This window comes from Vanellus vanellus, assembly GCF_965231255.1.
Source record: "Vanellus vanellus genome assembly, chromosome: 2".
NCBI lineage: Eukaryota > Metazoa > Chordata > Aves > Charadriiformes > Charadriidae > Vanellus > Vanellus vanellus.
The window spans coordinates 49,040,232-49,056,946 of NC_138906.1; the positions used below are offsets into that span (position 1 = coordinate 49,040,232).

Consider the following 16,715-nt stretch of genomic DNA (forward strand, 5'->3'; position numbering starts at 1 on the left):
TATAACTCGCAGACACAGTCCTCTGCTGGGCAGGCTAACCATAAGAAAGTAGATAAGAGAGCTAACTAATATATTTCTGTGCAAACTTGGAGCCCCCCTGTAAAGGACTGAAATGCTAGTCTAGTAGATTTCAGCAAACATTACACTACCCCAACAGCTGCTCTTTTCTTTAATTCAACCTAAATCTTCAGTTATGCAATTAATCCTTCCTTATTCAAAACATTCTACTGACTTCTGGGCAACTCCTCATAGCAGTCATGTACTCCATGGATAAAGCAGGTGTGGAATGCAAGGTAAAGGTTCAGTAAAGATTCAGAACACACCATGCATTCTTCAAGTAACTATAAAAAATAAAATATATTACAGGGTTCAGCAGACAGCTTTCATACCAAGAGGGTAAGACTGGAACAGGTTTTATCTATGTCATGAGCTAGATTCTCATAGTAGAATCTGTCTAGAAGTAACAAAGTGGAAAAGACTCTGTGTAATACCACCATCCAAGCGTTTCCCTATCAAAAGGGCATATTTTATCTCACTAGAGTAGCATGCTACTACTCCACTACAGATTTACAGCAGTTCCTCTATCACAAACAATTATGTGATCCCCACATAACACTGGGAGCATCCCCTATAACTAGGCAGTTTGTCATCCTGACATACACACAAATTCTGTGTGACGCTATTCCCAAGAGGTCAACTTAATAAATTGGAAAAATTCATTTCACATTAGAGAAAAAAAAGACCATCTATACACAGGACTGTAGGTTCAATTCTGGAGCTCTTAGACAAGTGTCAAAAAGTGTTCATTCTTTGTAAGGGCTAGAGGATGATGTGTGATATAACAACTAATAAAGTGACATATTCTTCTGCCGTTGATTTCATCCTAACTGCATCAAATGATCAAAAAATTCATTCTTGGACTTGCTGATTCAGAACAGAGCCACGACAACCATTAAACAAAATTACTTAGACCTTCACTAGAACAAAGTTTATACTTTTGCTCACCTATGAAGTAGTGGAGACACAATTACTCTAGAAGTAGGTTGTGTTGGACAGGAACTACATATCAATAATGTGGAATATAAAATTATCTTGTATGAGATTAGATAGATATCACTCCTCTATAATCAGTCACTTTGACATGACTTTATGAGGGTAAACTGAAGAAAACCACCACATTTCCAACAACTGTTAAAAATCAATTCGTTCACGGTAAAGGTCCTGCATTCAACAGAGATTCTGTAGTCATCCAACTACTGGTGACATCAGATATAGGAAGAACATGAAAATACTTCCAGAGCTTAATCTGTGCTTTTTTGCTGTGCCCTTTCTTTCTTTTCTGATAAGATTCAGTTCACTAGAGTGGGATTCAAGGTGACTTTACAATTCCCTCACAACACACGGTTTTAGACTACTCTGTGGACTGAAGAAGCTGATGTGAAGAGTGGCTAACCACGCAATCAGAACTGTTCTGCACCTTTTATTCAATACCCCTGCTTATCTCTATCTGCTTCTAGAATACATTTGTTCTGCTCTGTTCTTTTTCCCCCTTAAAAAGGTCAGCAGGGTAAGAGCCTGAGGATTACAAGCACTGTAAATATTTAACTCACGATTTCTTGTAATACTGGCATTTTGAGTGTTTTTCACAGAAAGAGAACAATCCTGCTGTTCAAGGAGGAACACTACAAAGAATGGTCACAAAATAGTGAAGTTGAGTAAAGGAGGCACAAATTTCCAGAGACAACTGGTTATTTGCAACAAAGGCTAATTAGCTTTAACTGCAGAACACCAACTCTGAATGCAGGAAATGCACTGATTTGGTAAATACTTACATGCTAACATGGTAGTTCTCAACGCTTTGCTTCCATTTTCTATGAGAATACTCAGTGGATGTGTCACAATTAATACAACTTACTCGAGATTATTCTGCAGGTAGTAGAGGACTCCAAGCTCATTGAGGGTTCGAGCGTTATCTGGTGTATCCTTGCCTAATGTGAGCTCTTCCAATTGCAGGGCTCTTTGACGCAGGAGAGCAAAACCACACTACAGCAAAGCACACAGTAATATAAGCCAATCACCATTACACTTAAAGTTTACAACTGAAGACAGAAAATCAAAAATGACTCAGTTTGGTGCTAAAGGAGCACAATAATCCTACCTAAGTTGTTTTCAACTTAAATGGCACATAGGTATTCTGTTTGTTTACAATCTAACAGTGAATTTCACCAAACATGCTTCCAGGAAATTTAAGATATTGTGCTGTTGTACAGCTCCCTTTTTCTCTGTATCATACATGCCGATTTGCCTAAACTCCACAGTTCAAATAGCCAATTCAGATCAACTTCTTAAATTTATAAGCTCAAAACTTAAAATCAAGTTAATCGCCTATCCTAAATGCAATATACAAATAAAGTATTACGAAAGGCTTTACATAGACCTTTGTAAAACAGCCTGCCAAGCTAATGCTTACGTGCAAAGTTAATTACAAGTAAAAAGTGCAGCCTTGTTACACGCTCTGCCTATCTTTGCAGTCTTAATAAAAATATTTGTGCAGCAGAACTCATTACAAAAAAAGAAAAAACCTTTATGATTCAAATTCATTTGTATTTAAGCACTGTGGAAATGGCAACATTTTGATGGCTTTTCACTACTTTCATTAGAGTTACAAGAGCTCTGGAGTTACTAGCTCAACTCTTACAGTATAGGCAGTACATGACAAACAAACCCTTAGCTCAAGAATGACAAGACTCTGTAGTTGAAACACACAGAAGGGAGAAAAAAAAAAAAAAAAAAAAAGGAAAAACTCAGTGTGGCACTGAGACTATCCATTGCAGTAAGCACTGTGTTCACTAGTATTTGTAGGATAAATGCCTCAGTTATTCCAGAGAACACCTTTTCCTATTGCCATTTTGACAGCCAATTTTATCAGCAGCAGCAATTTTATCACCAATTTTATTCTGCACCCATGAAACATAAATATCTACTTATTTCTTTTCTACCTCTCTCAACTCCATACCAGTTGTACTGATGCATCTTCACTTCCAGCAGAGTTTAAAGGGCAGTAACCAGAGCTGTTGCTAAGCTACTTCACTACTTATGCCCTCAATTATGAAAAAAAATTGGAGCTTTGTCAGCTCTGCAGGCACACTTTATCATCTATTTAGCAGAGTCCCAACATGCCCTGCACCTTTTTCTTAAATATTAGAAGTTTCCTTACCAGACTGCCTTTCCGCCTTGCTGCTTTTTGGCGTATTTTGAAGGACTTTTTCCTCAGCTGCTCAGCTTGTTCATATCTGAAAACAGTTATTTACAGTGTTAGAAGAGTGCCAAACATAGCATCACTGAGTATTCTGGAAAGCTTCTAAGTTACTTGAGTGTACAAGTTTGAGGAGAATTTAAGAACCTTGAAAAAAAATAAATATCACACTTGTCAAAGATAAAAATATCCAAAATTCTAAGGGCCAGACAATGCTCCTCCTTTATCTCTAACTTGTTAGAAGTTTGTTGTTAAACTACGCACAAAAGTTGTCCCCTACAAGAATACAGAGGGGATGCTCATGGTTGCATTGGAAGTTATGAAACTCTAAAAAAGAGCCAAAGAAACACTCTAGGTTCAGGAATAAAAATCTCTGCTGTTATTTTTGTATCACCTCCACGTGAAAGAAAAACGGCAGTGTAGTTAATCTTACTTGTTCTGCTTTTGGTATAAGGTCGCAAGTGCATCAAGTTCACGGGCTACCCGAGGATGTTCAGCTCCATAAGCATTTTCCGAGATTTCCAGTGCCTGCTTATACAGCTGTTCAGCATTTCCAAACTTCTTCCACTGAACATAAACTCCTGCTAGCTGGTGGAGCGACTGCGCCACCCTTGGGTGGTCTGGATCCAGCGCAGTCTCTCGAATCTCCAGAGACCGCTGCAGAGGAGCTACAGCCTGTAACAATGAAGTTCAGAATATGATGGCAGCAGGCAGCATCCTGTATGCTACGATAATTTAACAACTGCAACAGAAATCACACACTGAGCTCTGCTTAATTTGCCTCCTTGCTGTTACAACAATCTCTGAGTGTACTTACCTGACTGAGAAGACCTAGGTCCTTAAGAAACCGTCCCAGGGTCTCATAAAGATCAGCCAGGCAGATCATACTTTCCTCTCCCTCACAGCTTTTTTCGTATTCTTTCAGAGAGTCAAAATACTCAGCTGCCATAGAGCTCTTATCTTTCCCAACCAGCTGCCAGTAACTCAGCAATTCTGCAAAATGCCCCCTGTTTTAACAAGGAAACAAGAAGCTCATCTTATCTCTGATACCCCTCTATTCAGACTGATGCTAGCTTAGAAGAAAAGGTCCATATGCATGAATTTTTCTTTATGCTACAGTGTCTACGGAGACAATCTGTGAAGACTAATGCTGTTCAACAGCAGTATTTGTCCCTTTACCAACCCCCAGGTGTAACAGAACAGAAAAAATAGATGATTTATACGCCAACAGCATTTAGCATTTACTATTTAAATTCATTTAATCTTTATCTGTCATTTTCCAATTACATTGATAAAAAATTAGTTTGAAATTTTTATAACTGTCAAAGCAGTGGCTACCTTTGTACCTTTTGTAAAGGTTTTGGGATACAAAGAGATTCAAAAGACACTTGTGCAGCTTTTGCTTATCACCCTGCTGTTGGAAGAGCCAAGGAAGTTCATCTGCGCTTCTCCAAGTCACTCGGTCTCGACTATTGAAAGAAAAGCAAATCAAAATTAAAACTCTGAGAGGCCTAACAGAACTTGTCAATTTGATGTGAAAACTAGGCAAGCATACAATTGCCATACCTGAATGTTTAAACAGACAGACTACTGTAAGACCTATGTACTCCATTCTCACACATACTCATTTTAACTTCACCTCAGAAAGCGCTGGAACCCCCAGTTACCCCACAGGAAGCTGCTTCTCCCTCCCTTAAGGGCTGATCTGTGCCTGCCACCAGGACTGAAGCCCTGCAGTAGCCCATTGTCTCTTTGCGCCTCCTTTGCCTGGCATACTGTGGCCCTCTTGGCTTTCTGCTACCAAACAGTGCATGCTCTGAGGAGCGGTAATCGGTAGCCCACAGCTGGGAGGGACACACTGACTCAGGACTGTAAACGCAAATCAGTTTTCAATCTGGATGTGAACTTGTAGCTTTTCAGCTGTCCTACTGGACCTCCTCTTGCATATGTGCTGATTGCTTGCTGAACGCAAGTGGTCTTCTGCTGCTTCTTCAAGTTCCAAGCAACCTCAAATTTCCAAGCATTTACTGGGAGTTAAAAATCCATGAGGTCAATTACCACAAAATAACTGATGCGGTATAAACTCATGTCCTACCTTTTAACATTACAATTTATTATAAGCCCATTCCCCTCCATAGTCCTCAACCTTTTCCAAGTTTAAAAAGCAACCTATCAATAACAAACTGCTAAACTGACAACTAGTGTTTTGCAGAGTTATTTTGCCATAATAATTTACTAAACTGAGTCAAAGAAGCTATATGAAGAAAACAAAAATAACCGTGAGGCACAAAGCCTACCATTTAGCACATCTCAAGGAATTCTGACCTACCTTAGCTGTATGGTGAAATACTCCACCAGTTTTTGTCTATAGGCAGAAATAACATTTTCACCTTCTTCCATATACTCTAGTCTCACCATCTCCCAAGCCTGAAAGAGAGTATAATTGAGATAAAGAGAATGCATTTGTTTATTAAGTGCTCATGATACTCAGACCGCTATGCAAGATTTCTTTATAAAACACATCTTATATTGTAGAACTGAAAATCTTTTGATGACAAATGCACTACAAACAGATTGTCTTATATTAGGCCAAAGCTCTGGTTATTCAGATAATATTCCCTTCTCCTTCAATTCTGCTTGTTTTTTGAGGAACCAGTATTTTCTAGGACACACAGAGTCAACAACTAATAGATCAGAAATTTCCAAAGGTTTGAAATGCTAGGTTTTCAACTGCTGAACACTACTGACCGATACTGGTATCACAGCTCTAGTAGTTTTCAAGGTGATTCTAACATCAGACCAGATGTTAAAGAAAATGGATGAGCAAACACAAACACATCACAGCCTACCTAGTTAACAACAGAACTTATCTGAAAAACAGCAGGGGCTTAGGGGGGTGGAGTTTCACTGGTGCATGTTTAGAATTATGTATTATATATTTATTATATATATTACCTGGAGGTGCTGGAACTTCAGCAAACCACAGCCATATGTCAGCAAACACATTTTGTGCAGGCTGTGAATGAGCGAGGCTAACACTGCAGAAGACAGTTCAGGATAAAGTTCCATCAGCTCTGACTCACTCACACCATTGTGGCTAACACCGATGACACACAGTATCTACACAAAGCAGATAGTTATTTTACACTGGAATTCCAAGAAAAATACTGTGTATCACTGTGTATAACTTTATACACCAAGGGGAAAAAAAAAAAACAAATCTGCCTACACAAGTCCTTTCCCTCTTCTGTCCTCAAAGAACAGTCCTCAGTGCTAAAGGATTAATATTCTAAAAGATAAAGCACTCTGGAACAAACAAACAGCTCCTCAGACTCCTCTAAAACACCAGGGGAAAATAACTACATTATCATAAGGAACTTCTATCTAAGTAAAATATGCTGAAGGTCTGCTGGCAGCACCAAAGAACTTCTAGCAGTTACTGAGTATCATGTCCTAATAAAAAAAAACGTTCCACACAACAGGCAAATTCTGCAAAGGTAGGAAGAGGAATCAGCAATCTTATATGTGGTGCCCTGTATTCGCAAGATACCATGTTTTGATTACATTTACTATGCTCAGGGTAGTTAATCATTGGATCAGGGTAGTGATTAGCAAGGAAGTGCTAACTCTATATCCCATCATAGCGGAAATGCTGTGTTTTGTGAGAGAATGACTTAGCTGAATTTAAAACAAAGCAGTTATATGTTCTATAGTTATGCAATGGAAATAATTAGATTAATAAGATTGTCCCATCTATACTGATAGTACAATAATCTCTGAATCATACATATGAACCAAACTAAATTTATATTTACTTTTAACTTAAGAAAAACTCTTTACAGGAAAGAATATACATTGCCTGTAGGAACAGTGACTCATTGTCTTGCTTACCTCTCTCAAAAGAGCTTTCTCGTTATCACTTCGCAATGATTCTTGAATTGATCTAAGAACAAGCCTGTACAGTGACACTGTGTCTTGACATTGGAAACACTGTTGAAGGGTTTCATCAATATTTCCTGTATTTCCAACACTGAGCAGAAAAGGACAAAAAGGGCATGGTTTAGCATATTAAATTTGGCTGAGTAAGATGAATTGAAACCACTGAAGAGCTCCACCTCAAAATTGCTCTGAATTCCTATTGGGTTTAAAAGGTGCACAGCACCTGGTGAGATTAAATACAGAAGAGGTCAATCCCTGAAGCCACCTTCTGTCAAATTGTTCAATTCTTCTAAATAACTGCAACATTTTTATTTTAAAAAAAAAAAAAGTACATTGCAGTGTTCTTTCCTCCAGCGGGAGTACAGAATAAGAACATCAGGCTGGATAAAGATAAAATCATGTGCTGCTGTTTCATTTAATTCATTTACAAAGCATGTTTTCAGGAGCAATTAAGCATTCTAGGACATAAAACAGAAAGAAAAAATAATGAAAATCAGTCACCCAGAGTAAATTATCAATCAGTGTATCATCTTCCGGGAGTCTCTAAACTAAAAATGCATCTTTCTCAACAAGACGAAGTCTGGGTTAATAATAAGCCAATGCACTTATTAAGTATTCTCTTGCACAAGAGGAAAATTTTCTCCACAGCAGGAATTGTAGGGCAAAGTACCATCTGCAAGTTGTTAAACTAAGCAGTTGTCGAACTTCCTTTTAGCCTTAAAAATCTGTGAGGCAAACTATCTGGTACATCAGTAAATACAACAGATTTGAATTAACTGTTTAACAAAACAATAGCAACATTCTCCAAATACCTTTAGAAAACATTGAAGCAACTGAAATACCCAGAAAGCAGAACATCATAAAAAATAAAATAAAAACAGGAGAACTGAAAACAGACAGATGCAACTGCTTGGATTCACCTAGTATCAAAATGGTGATTGTGTACTCTCTGATTTGTCTTCCTATCATATTCCGCCAGTGAAGCGGGAAAACTTTGTATACTGCTCCAGTGTTTTTTTCTTAACAAAATTCATTCTATGTTAAATCAATGTATTTCAAAATGCTAACAAACCTACTTGAAGTCTCTTAATCTAATGATAAGCATAATAATTTCAAGATCCTCTCAACTTACCAAGCAACGGTTTTCCCCAAGAGAGTGACATACAAAGCATTGCAAGTTGTTGCAGAACGACAATGTCTCTCGAGCTTCTTCTCCTACAACATTTTAAAGAAAATCTGTGAGCCAAGATGAAATTAATCATACCAATAACATTTTCATTGTTTGAAAAGAAAATAAAAGTTCTAGATATGCTTCTACTTCTAACATCTGAAGACTATGATATGATAACTAGTACCCAAAATACTGCATGTTTTTCTAGCTATAGGAGCATATGAGTGAGTTTCCTTTTGAACTTAAGATCGAAAGAATTAGGGTCTAGCCATCACATCTCTCAAGACGAGGACTACCTTACAGAATCAGTCTCCAAGGCAAAGAGGTAAAATACTTTTTTCCCCACTCTGCCAATCATTGTTATGGTATTATGCAATACTAAACCTTCTATTATTCTAAAACAAAAGAGCATTTTTGCAGCAATGTGTGCAGTTGGGTTTGTGTTAATAACTTATGCTGTTCCATCTGTGTTTCACTGCTATAAGCCATGGTGTACTCAAACTGCATGTTATCTTGACCAGTAGTATTTAGTTAGCTAAATATAATACTTTCTTTTGGTAGCTGGGCTTATTTCATCTTTCCATGTTTTCACTAAAAGTTGTACTGGAGTAAAGTGCTTTAGAAGAACTGCAAGAGACATACCTGCTCTTTAGTTAATTTAACATTTGCAGAGTTACATTCTGCATTAATGAGAGATTTAACATCTTTGGAATTCAGTGGATCAAGATGAAGAGTGGGCCACAACCTTTGGTAAGAGAAAAGTCATATTCAGACCTTATTAAATAGCACACAAAAGGAAATAAAGACATCAAAGTTCCAGAGCTTTTTAAAGATTTATATCAAAGCAGTAATTGAAGCTATTCCTGGCTACTAAGAAATCCTAGTCATTACAAGTCAAATTTCCACTTCTAGCCTTATCCTGCATCTACATCACAGTACTGCGGTTCTTCATACACATCGGAACGCGTTTAATATCCTTTTTTATATAGTCATGTGGATAGATCCAAAACAGTAAAACAAAAAGCTAAAACCTGTTCTCGTTACAATTACAATAGAGAAGCTTTCGTTGTCCTCAATGATCGCAAAACCATATCCTTATTAAATCTCCAGGTCTTGATAAATATGGCAGTTTGCTCTCAATCAGTCACTGTAATTTAAAACAACAATTCTAACCCAGGCTACTTTGAAACATCTCAGAAATGCAACATACCTCCAAGCCTGTGGACATGTTTCTACATTCACTGACACAATGACTCTCACATTCACTGGCAGTGGATCTATCAGCCACTTCATATGTTTCTCAGCTTGCTTAAAAACAACAAAATTGGTTACTTAATACAAAGGTTGCGCAAAACAATGCCAGAAGTTGATACATTTCATTAACTGCACAGTTCAGTGAAGAGAGTATTAAATTGTCCAATGTCCTTAAAAATTGTTCATGATCTGGTTCTTGGCACAGTACTAAATGATCCATTGATATGTATCAGCATTACTGTACATTAAACAAAACAGATAGAACACTATTGTTGAAACATTCACATCAAAGACTAGGCTATTTACATGCCCAGTAAGTCAGCTCACAGCCTTGAACCTCTGGATAACTAAAGTTTGGATAAATAAAATCTGCTCAAAATTTAAGGTGTTAAAATAAATTTAGGACAAAAAAACTCAAACAAAACCACCCAACATAAATTCTATCTATAAAAATTAAAGACTATTACAACTCATCTGCACTTTTTGCAAAATTAGTTTCTGTATGTGCTCTTTAGCAAAGCAAACATTAGTATTTCTGTTACACAGATATAACTGAGTCTACTGCAATAGTCAAGGTTTCCTTTAGACTGGCAAGTGGCAAATATTCGAAAACATACCTGTATTTGGTCAATAGAATCAATAATTATAATAATGCTGCCTTGATGACGTACAGAAAGCTTTTCCAGCCAGCGGGGAAATTCTTCCAGAAGTTTAGCTGGATCCAAGGTCAGAGGTGACACTAACCACGAGTGTTGCATAAGCTGCAGAATTATAAATATATATAACAAATTCTACCTTAAAAAATCAACTAGGATAGTTGAAAGAAGTCCTATAGACACAAGAGGAAGAAAACAACCCAAAATGTGATTTTGGGGTGATTATTCACGCAGGATTCTTTCATTCTAGTATATGCAGAAAGGTGGCATATGCAGAACAAAGAATATTTACTGAACTAATTGTGTAAATTCTAGAGAGATAACCTGAGTTTACACAATGGACAAGGAATTTGGAGACTTAAAAGTTGCACAGGTTAAACAGACAGACTTCTAAGATACATGAGAAATTTGCAAGGACAACACAACTGTTTCATTTTTCTAAAGGTTTTAGTCCTGTGAGGTCCTTAGTGCCACCCTGTGAAGGAAAAAGAAAGCTCAAACCTCGGCACAAAAATACTTCTCACTTATTCCCCACATACCTAACACACAATTAAAAAATAAATTAACATAGGAGAGAGACTAGTCTAGGAACAATATGGTGCCAACTGGTGAATACAGCCTCAGGTTTCTGAACACATCGACAGAAGATGTACCACCTGCCTCTCTCATTGGCCAGATGGCAGGAAATTTTGGAAGAAGCTTGCATGGTTTTATAAGCCATCAATATAGGTCACTGGAAGCATAACTGCTAATGCTTATCTATTATGAATATCCCAGAGATACTATTTAATTGATCCGTATTCAACGTATAAGATCAGATTCCCCCCATAATATAATATATATAATATATATATAATATATATAATGCCTTACCTTTGTATTACTCTTAACTGATGTAGAAAAACCTGTAGAAATTTTTATCTTTTAACATGTACACACACACTGGCACTTTCCAAAGCATCTTGCAATGCAGGATATGTAATAACACAGCATACCTTTAAAGTAAGGCGTTTAATTATCAATGCAGATTCTGAACTAGTAGACATGGGCCTCCCAACAAAGTGATAAAGAATTAGAGTGTTTGGTGAATGCTTCTGTTGCAATTGAATCCTAATGAGAGAAGTAAAAAATAAAAAAAGGCACTTAAAGGGCTATAATTTTGTAAATGTATCTCAATTAAAAACTATCAGTTTTGCCAAAGGACAAAATACAAAATAGGACAGCCGTTTCCTGAGCTATGATTGCACTTTTTATGTCAGATTTCATTTTTGCTCTTCCCACTACTGATAGCCATTAACAAGTGCCTTTCCTGGCATTGGACAGCCTCATGTCACTAAACTTTTAAGAAGTAATGACACTATCAATTTATTTTCACACCAACAAGGTTTGCTATAGCCTACAAGTGACCATAAAATGCATTTCTATGATAAATTATTAGGTCTGATCTTTCCTTTATTTCAGTTAAAAAGACTCCAAAGGACCCCTCTTGTGTATCAGAGAAGGGCAACACTAGTGAGCTACAGAAACTGCTTATTAACACTGTGCAAAGACAGATCTGTAGAATGTTGCAACTGGAGTCAGGGAGATGTTAAAGGCCATCCAGATGGAATTAGCTACTCAATTATTATAAATCTTTCCAGGATGCTTCAATAACTTCAGTGCTTTGTAAATGCTCCCATTTTACCTCTAATTAAACCAATACAATGATGTTTGAAATGTAATGGCAACTTTTTTCTTGAATTTCATTGATTAAAAAAAAAAAAAAAAGTAGTTTAAACTACCATTTTGACAGAAGGAGAGATTTCCCAGAGCCTGGTCCTCCTGATACAAGCAGAGGTGGAATTGGTGCTGGTGCTGCTACTAGATCATTTAGACGTTCAAAATACTATAAAAAAAAAAGAAACAATCATTACAAATATTTCACTGTTTAAGGGAGAAATATAGTGTTTGGTATCGTAAACCATCTAGATACAAAATGCATGTAGAGATTTATTAAGGTAAAGGAATAACTACTGAAATGCCATATAATACAAATGGAAATAAATTTTGCAATGAAACACTTAAACTACAGAATTTATTCTCTCTTTTAAAGAAAGTGTAAAATAAATAAATGTTTTCAGAATTCTATTTAAAAATGAACTTTCATCGCTAATAAACTGAATCAGTGTTAGTACAGTAAAGCAATTGGGTACTACATTTGTTCAGGCTTCCTCATTCCCCTCCTTTCCCCCAACTACTCTACTGCATTGGATATGGTTGCCTTCAAAGTTGGCATCTGCCATGAATGGTATTTTGAGGCACTAAGCATGCGAAAGAAAGGATATCTTTCACCACGTGAATGCCCAAGAATGTTGTTAGCAGAGTTCAGGATGACAAAAACAAAACCAAAAAACACCCTTCATCCACCTGGGAGAAATATTTTGCCTGCAAAAAAGAGGTGGAGGTGCATTAAGAAATACATAGGCATTTTTTCTATTAATGTTGTATTATTTTACTGTTCTAGAATGTAGTAAAGATGGCAATGGTTTGGAGGATTGTGCCAATATATGAGTAAGGAAGTAAAAGAATAAATTGTGCTAATAAAATATACAGATACTAATGACTTAAATACCATAACACAGAAACTGCATGCTTATGTTACATTACAACAACAAGGAACGTTGCCCAAATAAGCTGTCGCATCACCTTCCATGACTACTTTAATGTTTTTTCTTCTTACATTCATTATACCTTCCCTACATATAACTGTTCCCGATACTCCCAATTTGAAATGTTTTAAAAATTTTATTTCAAGGAATGAGTAAGTACTGAGCTATTCAGCAGCTCTCTTAAGAACTCAGCTCTTTTAGGAACTCTGAAGCAAGGAAAAGCTAAGGGAGAAATTTATGCTGTTTGTACCAAAACCACTAAAAACATTTATTAATTTTTATGAGTATTGCTTTGTAATTTAAACATAGAACTGTGTTTAATTTATGTTCTTCTCACATATGTATGGCTGCATGAGCAGATGGAATCTTTTCCTCAGTCATCTCCAAAAGACCTGACCCCAGGTGTCAAGACATCAAGACAGAGCTCAGATTTCCTCAAAGCCACCAAAAAAAGAAAAAAAAAAGACAAAAAAACTTTTCTATTAACAACCAAAATCTAAGAGGACACCCTACTTCTGGCATACTGTTATAGCACTTTTCTCCAGTGCAGGAACAACCACTGCTTCTTCATCAAACAGATGAACAACACACAACAACAACACACAAACTGGCATCTCTCCCAGAAAATAAATATGCCATCTATATAAGACATATGGCTTCTACTAGCCTAAGGAGCAATAGCCTCAAGAATTCTCTCAGACAAAGCTTCTTCTGTAGAAGTACATCTTGTCTAACAAGAGATGGAAATGAGTGATGACTTTCTCTTCATCCATATACATTTCCAATGTACTTACTTTCTCAAATCCCAGCTCACATGTTGAATTAGAGGCCTGCTGAAAAGCTTCCATCTGTTCTTGTTCATCATGTGCATCCCACAACACATCACCAAAAACAACTTCTTCAGGACCAGTGGACTCTTCCTTATTACCCAAATCCTTGCCTTCTAGTTCTGTTGTTTCACATCCCAATATATCCTAAGTAAAAAGAAAATTACATGGAGAGAACTGCAACTATAATTCTTAACAGTGCAGGCACATTTGGTGCGATTCTCAATTCTACTGTATACGAGTGCAGCTCTACTAACATTGATATGCTCATTTCTTTTTAGGCTAGCTGAGAACATAAATAAATGAGGAATTAAATGAAACCAAGTTTCAGATTTCAAGACATTGGTTTTAGTCTTTGCATAGTGGAGGCAACCCACCACAAGGAAGGATAAGGACAGAATGGATGACACAATCTTTCCTTATCCTATGATAAGGATAAAGAGAAATTATAAGATAATTTAGACCACTGATGGATCCCTTCCTCTGTTATTTCTGCTTCTGCCCGTAAAAGCACTGCTCAGTTTGGGGTTTTATTTTCCACTTGCAGATTTCTTTGCTTGCCAGATATTAATGATAAAACACAAAAAGATCTTACATCTAAGTAGCATACAGTAATCACACTGACATCATTAATCAGAAATCAGAGTAGGTACAGAAAAACCTGAAATGCATCATGTACTCCACCTGTTTAATTATCTTTTCCACACAATTATAGATTTGATATGCTCCTTCCTCCACACTTCCAGTATGATCAATCATCTGAAAAAGTAAATGGCAAAGCACGATGCAACTCTGAACTCAACTGGGAACCATATTTAGCACTTCCAACAACAACATTCTGGAACACGCTTGAATTCCCTTCTGTTGCATTCCTTAGGTAGGCTTCATTTTGCCTAAGCTTTTAAAAGTTGGACATCTAGTTTCAGCTGTTCTCAACAGTTCTCTCTGTAGAGGGAAATAAATGCCAACTGATCTATTTTCAGATGGGAGGAAATCTCCCTGGAGGTACATTTCTTGCTCTTCAGTGGCTACAGAGGGACCTTAGATAAATAACTTTGCTGTTCAAATGGCTAAACACAGGTGAGAAATCCTATCTTTATGGCATAGGGATTTTTTTTCAGTGAAAATGCAGTGGCTTTTTTTCTCCCCTGCTAATGAAAATTTCATAATGTTCATAAATTTTAGCTTCAATCTGCTCATATAATGAGCATCCAGAGCAATGAGTGTAATGCAATTTCTCCTAAAATCTGGGACTGCTAGCGCTCAATGTTGTTTATAGCAGGAAAGTAAGCCTTTTAAAATTAATGTCTTTAAAGTGCCTTACCTTTGCTTTGTTCACGTGAGAAATTTGCTCAATTAACCGTTGCGCTGAGACTGAACTGCCTCTGCCATCCTCCTTTCTGTGGTAAATTAGCCGGGGTTTTTCTTCTGGATTTCTCAAGAAGGCTTCTTCACAGTCCTCCAACAAACAACTAGATTGGAAATCAGCATTCTTGTGCTATATTACACTGCTGTAGTAAACACTTCAATCAACACAAGCTCCGAAGATGGGTTTCACTGCAAAATCTAATTCAAAAGTCATATCTATTTACAACAAAGGGCAAGCAAATATTTCAGCAGAGAACTTAAGATAAACTCAGAAGAAAGGAACAGCTAAGAGAGAAATTTATGCTACTTGTACCAAAAACATTAAACTATTTATTAATTTTTATAATTATCGTTTTGTAAATTAAAAATCAACCTTCCTGTCATACCAACATGTAGAGTGAAAGGTAATTGCCTTGCACGGAAAGAACATGGATTCACACACAATTAACAAGCATCATATACATGCTCTGCCATCACTTATTGGAGGGCTCCATTCTACTGCTTGACCTTTTTAGGAAAACGCCTTTAGTTTTTGTCAGACGTAGGATAGTCTTTAAATTTATAGTAGCTGAAAAGGAGAATTACACACCTCCAAACTCAAAAGCACTTTGTATTTATATATGTGAATGATATCCATGGATATCATTCACAGCAATCTATTGCTGTTCCACAGAAGGAACTGTACAACTTGGGGATGCTGACAATAGCAGACAGGATCTCTCAAATATCTTTATATGATTTTCATCATAGTTTTTCTAAACTATGTTTACAAGTTTCTAGTTTTTAGAAACTCTCTAAATGAATACTGTTGGCAGGAATACTCCTTCCTGTTCTTTTTCTTGCGTATTTCATTCTTAAGCACTTGCGACTCACATATATAAAACTGGGTTATTTGGAAACGGCATCTCCTCAGAGTGTCAATATACCCTCAGCAGCTGACAGTATCTTTCTAAGAGCATAAATGTATGGCAGCTGTAATCCAACTCCTCTAAGAAAACAAATCAACATCTTCTGTGGTACCTGGCTGTTCCCTGAAGCGCTCCACTGCTGTAAATCTTAGCTACTAGTGTCTTAAACCAGCCTTCAGTTCTCCACAGACAGGTGTTTTATTTACCGAAACAGGAGGTCTAGTTAATACAAGAGCTCTAGTAATACAAAAATATCCGAAATCCCTAGAGTTCAAAATCTACACCTAATATGAAACATAATGCATACTAGTATTTTCAGATTTTTCCATTCATACAGATGTTTTGGAATGACCACTCTGTGGTCCTTAATATTATCTTTTCTAATCCCTTTTTCTCTCTTCTTCAGCAAGAGGACATCCCTCCCTCCTCTAAACATCAAAACCAAACTCTGCCAAAATTCCCAAATGCATAACAGGAACAGCTCTAACACAATTCTAAAAGTATACCTAGTTCAGTGTTTTTCATTTAATATCATGTTTCTTCTTCTAGAAGGTTGGGAAATTACTCACTGAACAAACAGAACACATTGCATCACCATTTCTTGTAAAACATCACAACTTGAGTAAATTAAATGTAGAAAGCTAGCATAAGGTACCACACAGGAGGGTGATGAAGTCAGTCCGAAAAA

The 16,715-nt window shown here is 36.8% G+C and overlaps 1 protein-coding gene across 1 annotated transcript in view; it reads right to left on the reverse strand.

Moving 5' to 3' along the window:
- Positions 1-16,715, reverse strand: part of NPHP3 (nephrocystin 3) — a 29,332-nt gene that overhangs the window by 7,342 nt on the left and 5,275 nt on the right. The window contains exons 7-23 of the mRNA XM_082478980.1: positions 15,076-15,223; positions 14,436-14,510; positions 13,719-13,898; positions 12,058-12,161; positions 11,272-11,386; positions 10,238-10,381; positions 9,577-9,674; positions 9,009-9,111; positions 8,328-8,410; positions 7,148-7,286; positions 6,212-6,376; positions 5,586-5,683; positions 4,603-4,725; positions 4,074-4,263; positions 3,690-3,931; positions 3,218-3,293; positions 1,916-2,043 (exon numbers count right to left, since the gene is read on the reverse strand). Of these exons, the coding sequence (XP_082335106.1) occupies positions 1,916-2,043; positions 3,218-3,293; positions 3,690-3,931; positions 4,074-4,263; positions 4,603-4,725; positions 5,586-5,683; positions 6,212-6,376; positions 7,148-7,286; positions 8,328-8,410; positions 9,009-9,111; positions 9,577-9,674; positions 10,238-10,381; positions 11,272-11,386; positions 12,058-12,161; positions 13,719-13,898; positions 14,436-14,510; positions 15,076-15,223 (2,211 nt within the window). The remainder of the gene's footprint in view (positions 1-1,915; positions 2,044-3,217; positions 3,294-3,689; positions 3,932-4,073; positions 4,264-4,602; positions 4,726-5,585; positions 5,684-6,211; positions 6,377-7,147; positions 7,287-8,327; positions 8,411-9,008; positions 9,112-9,576; positions 9,675-10,237; positions 10,382-11,271; positions 11,387-12,057; positions 12,162-13,718; positions 13,899-14,435; positions 14,511-15,075; positions 15,224-16,715) is intronic.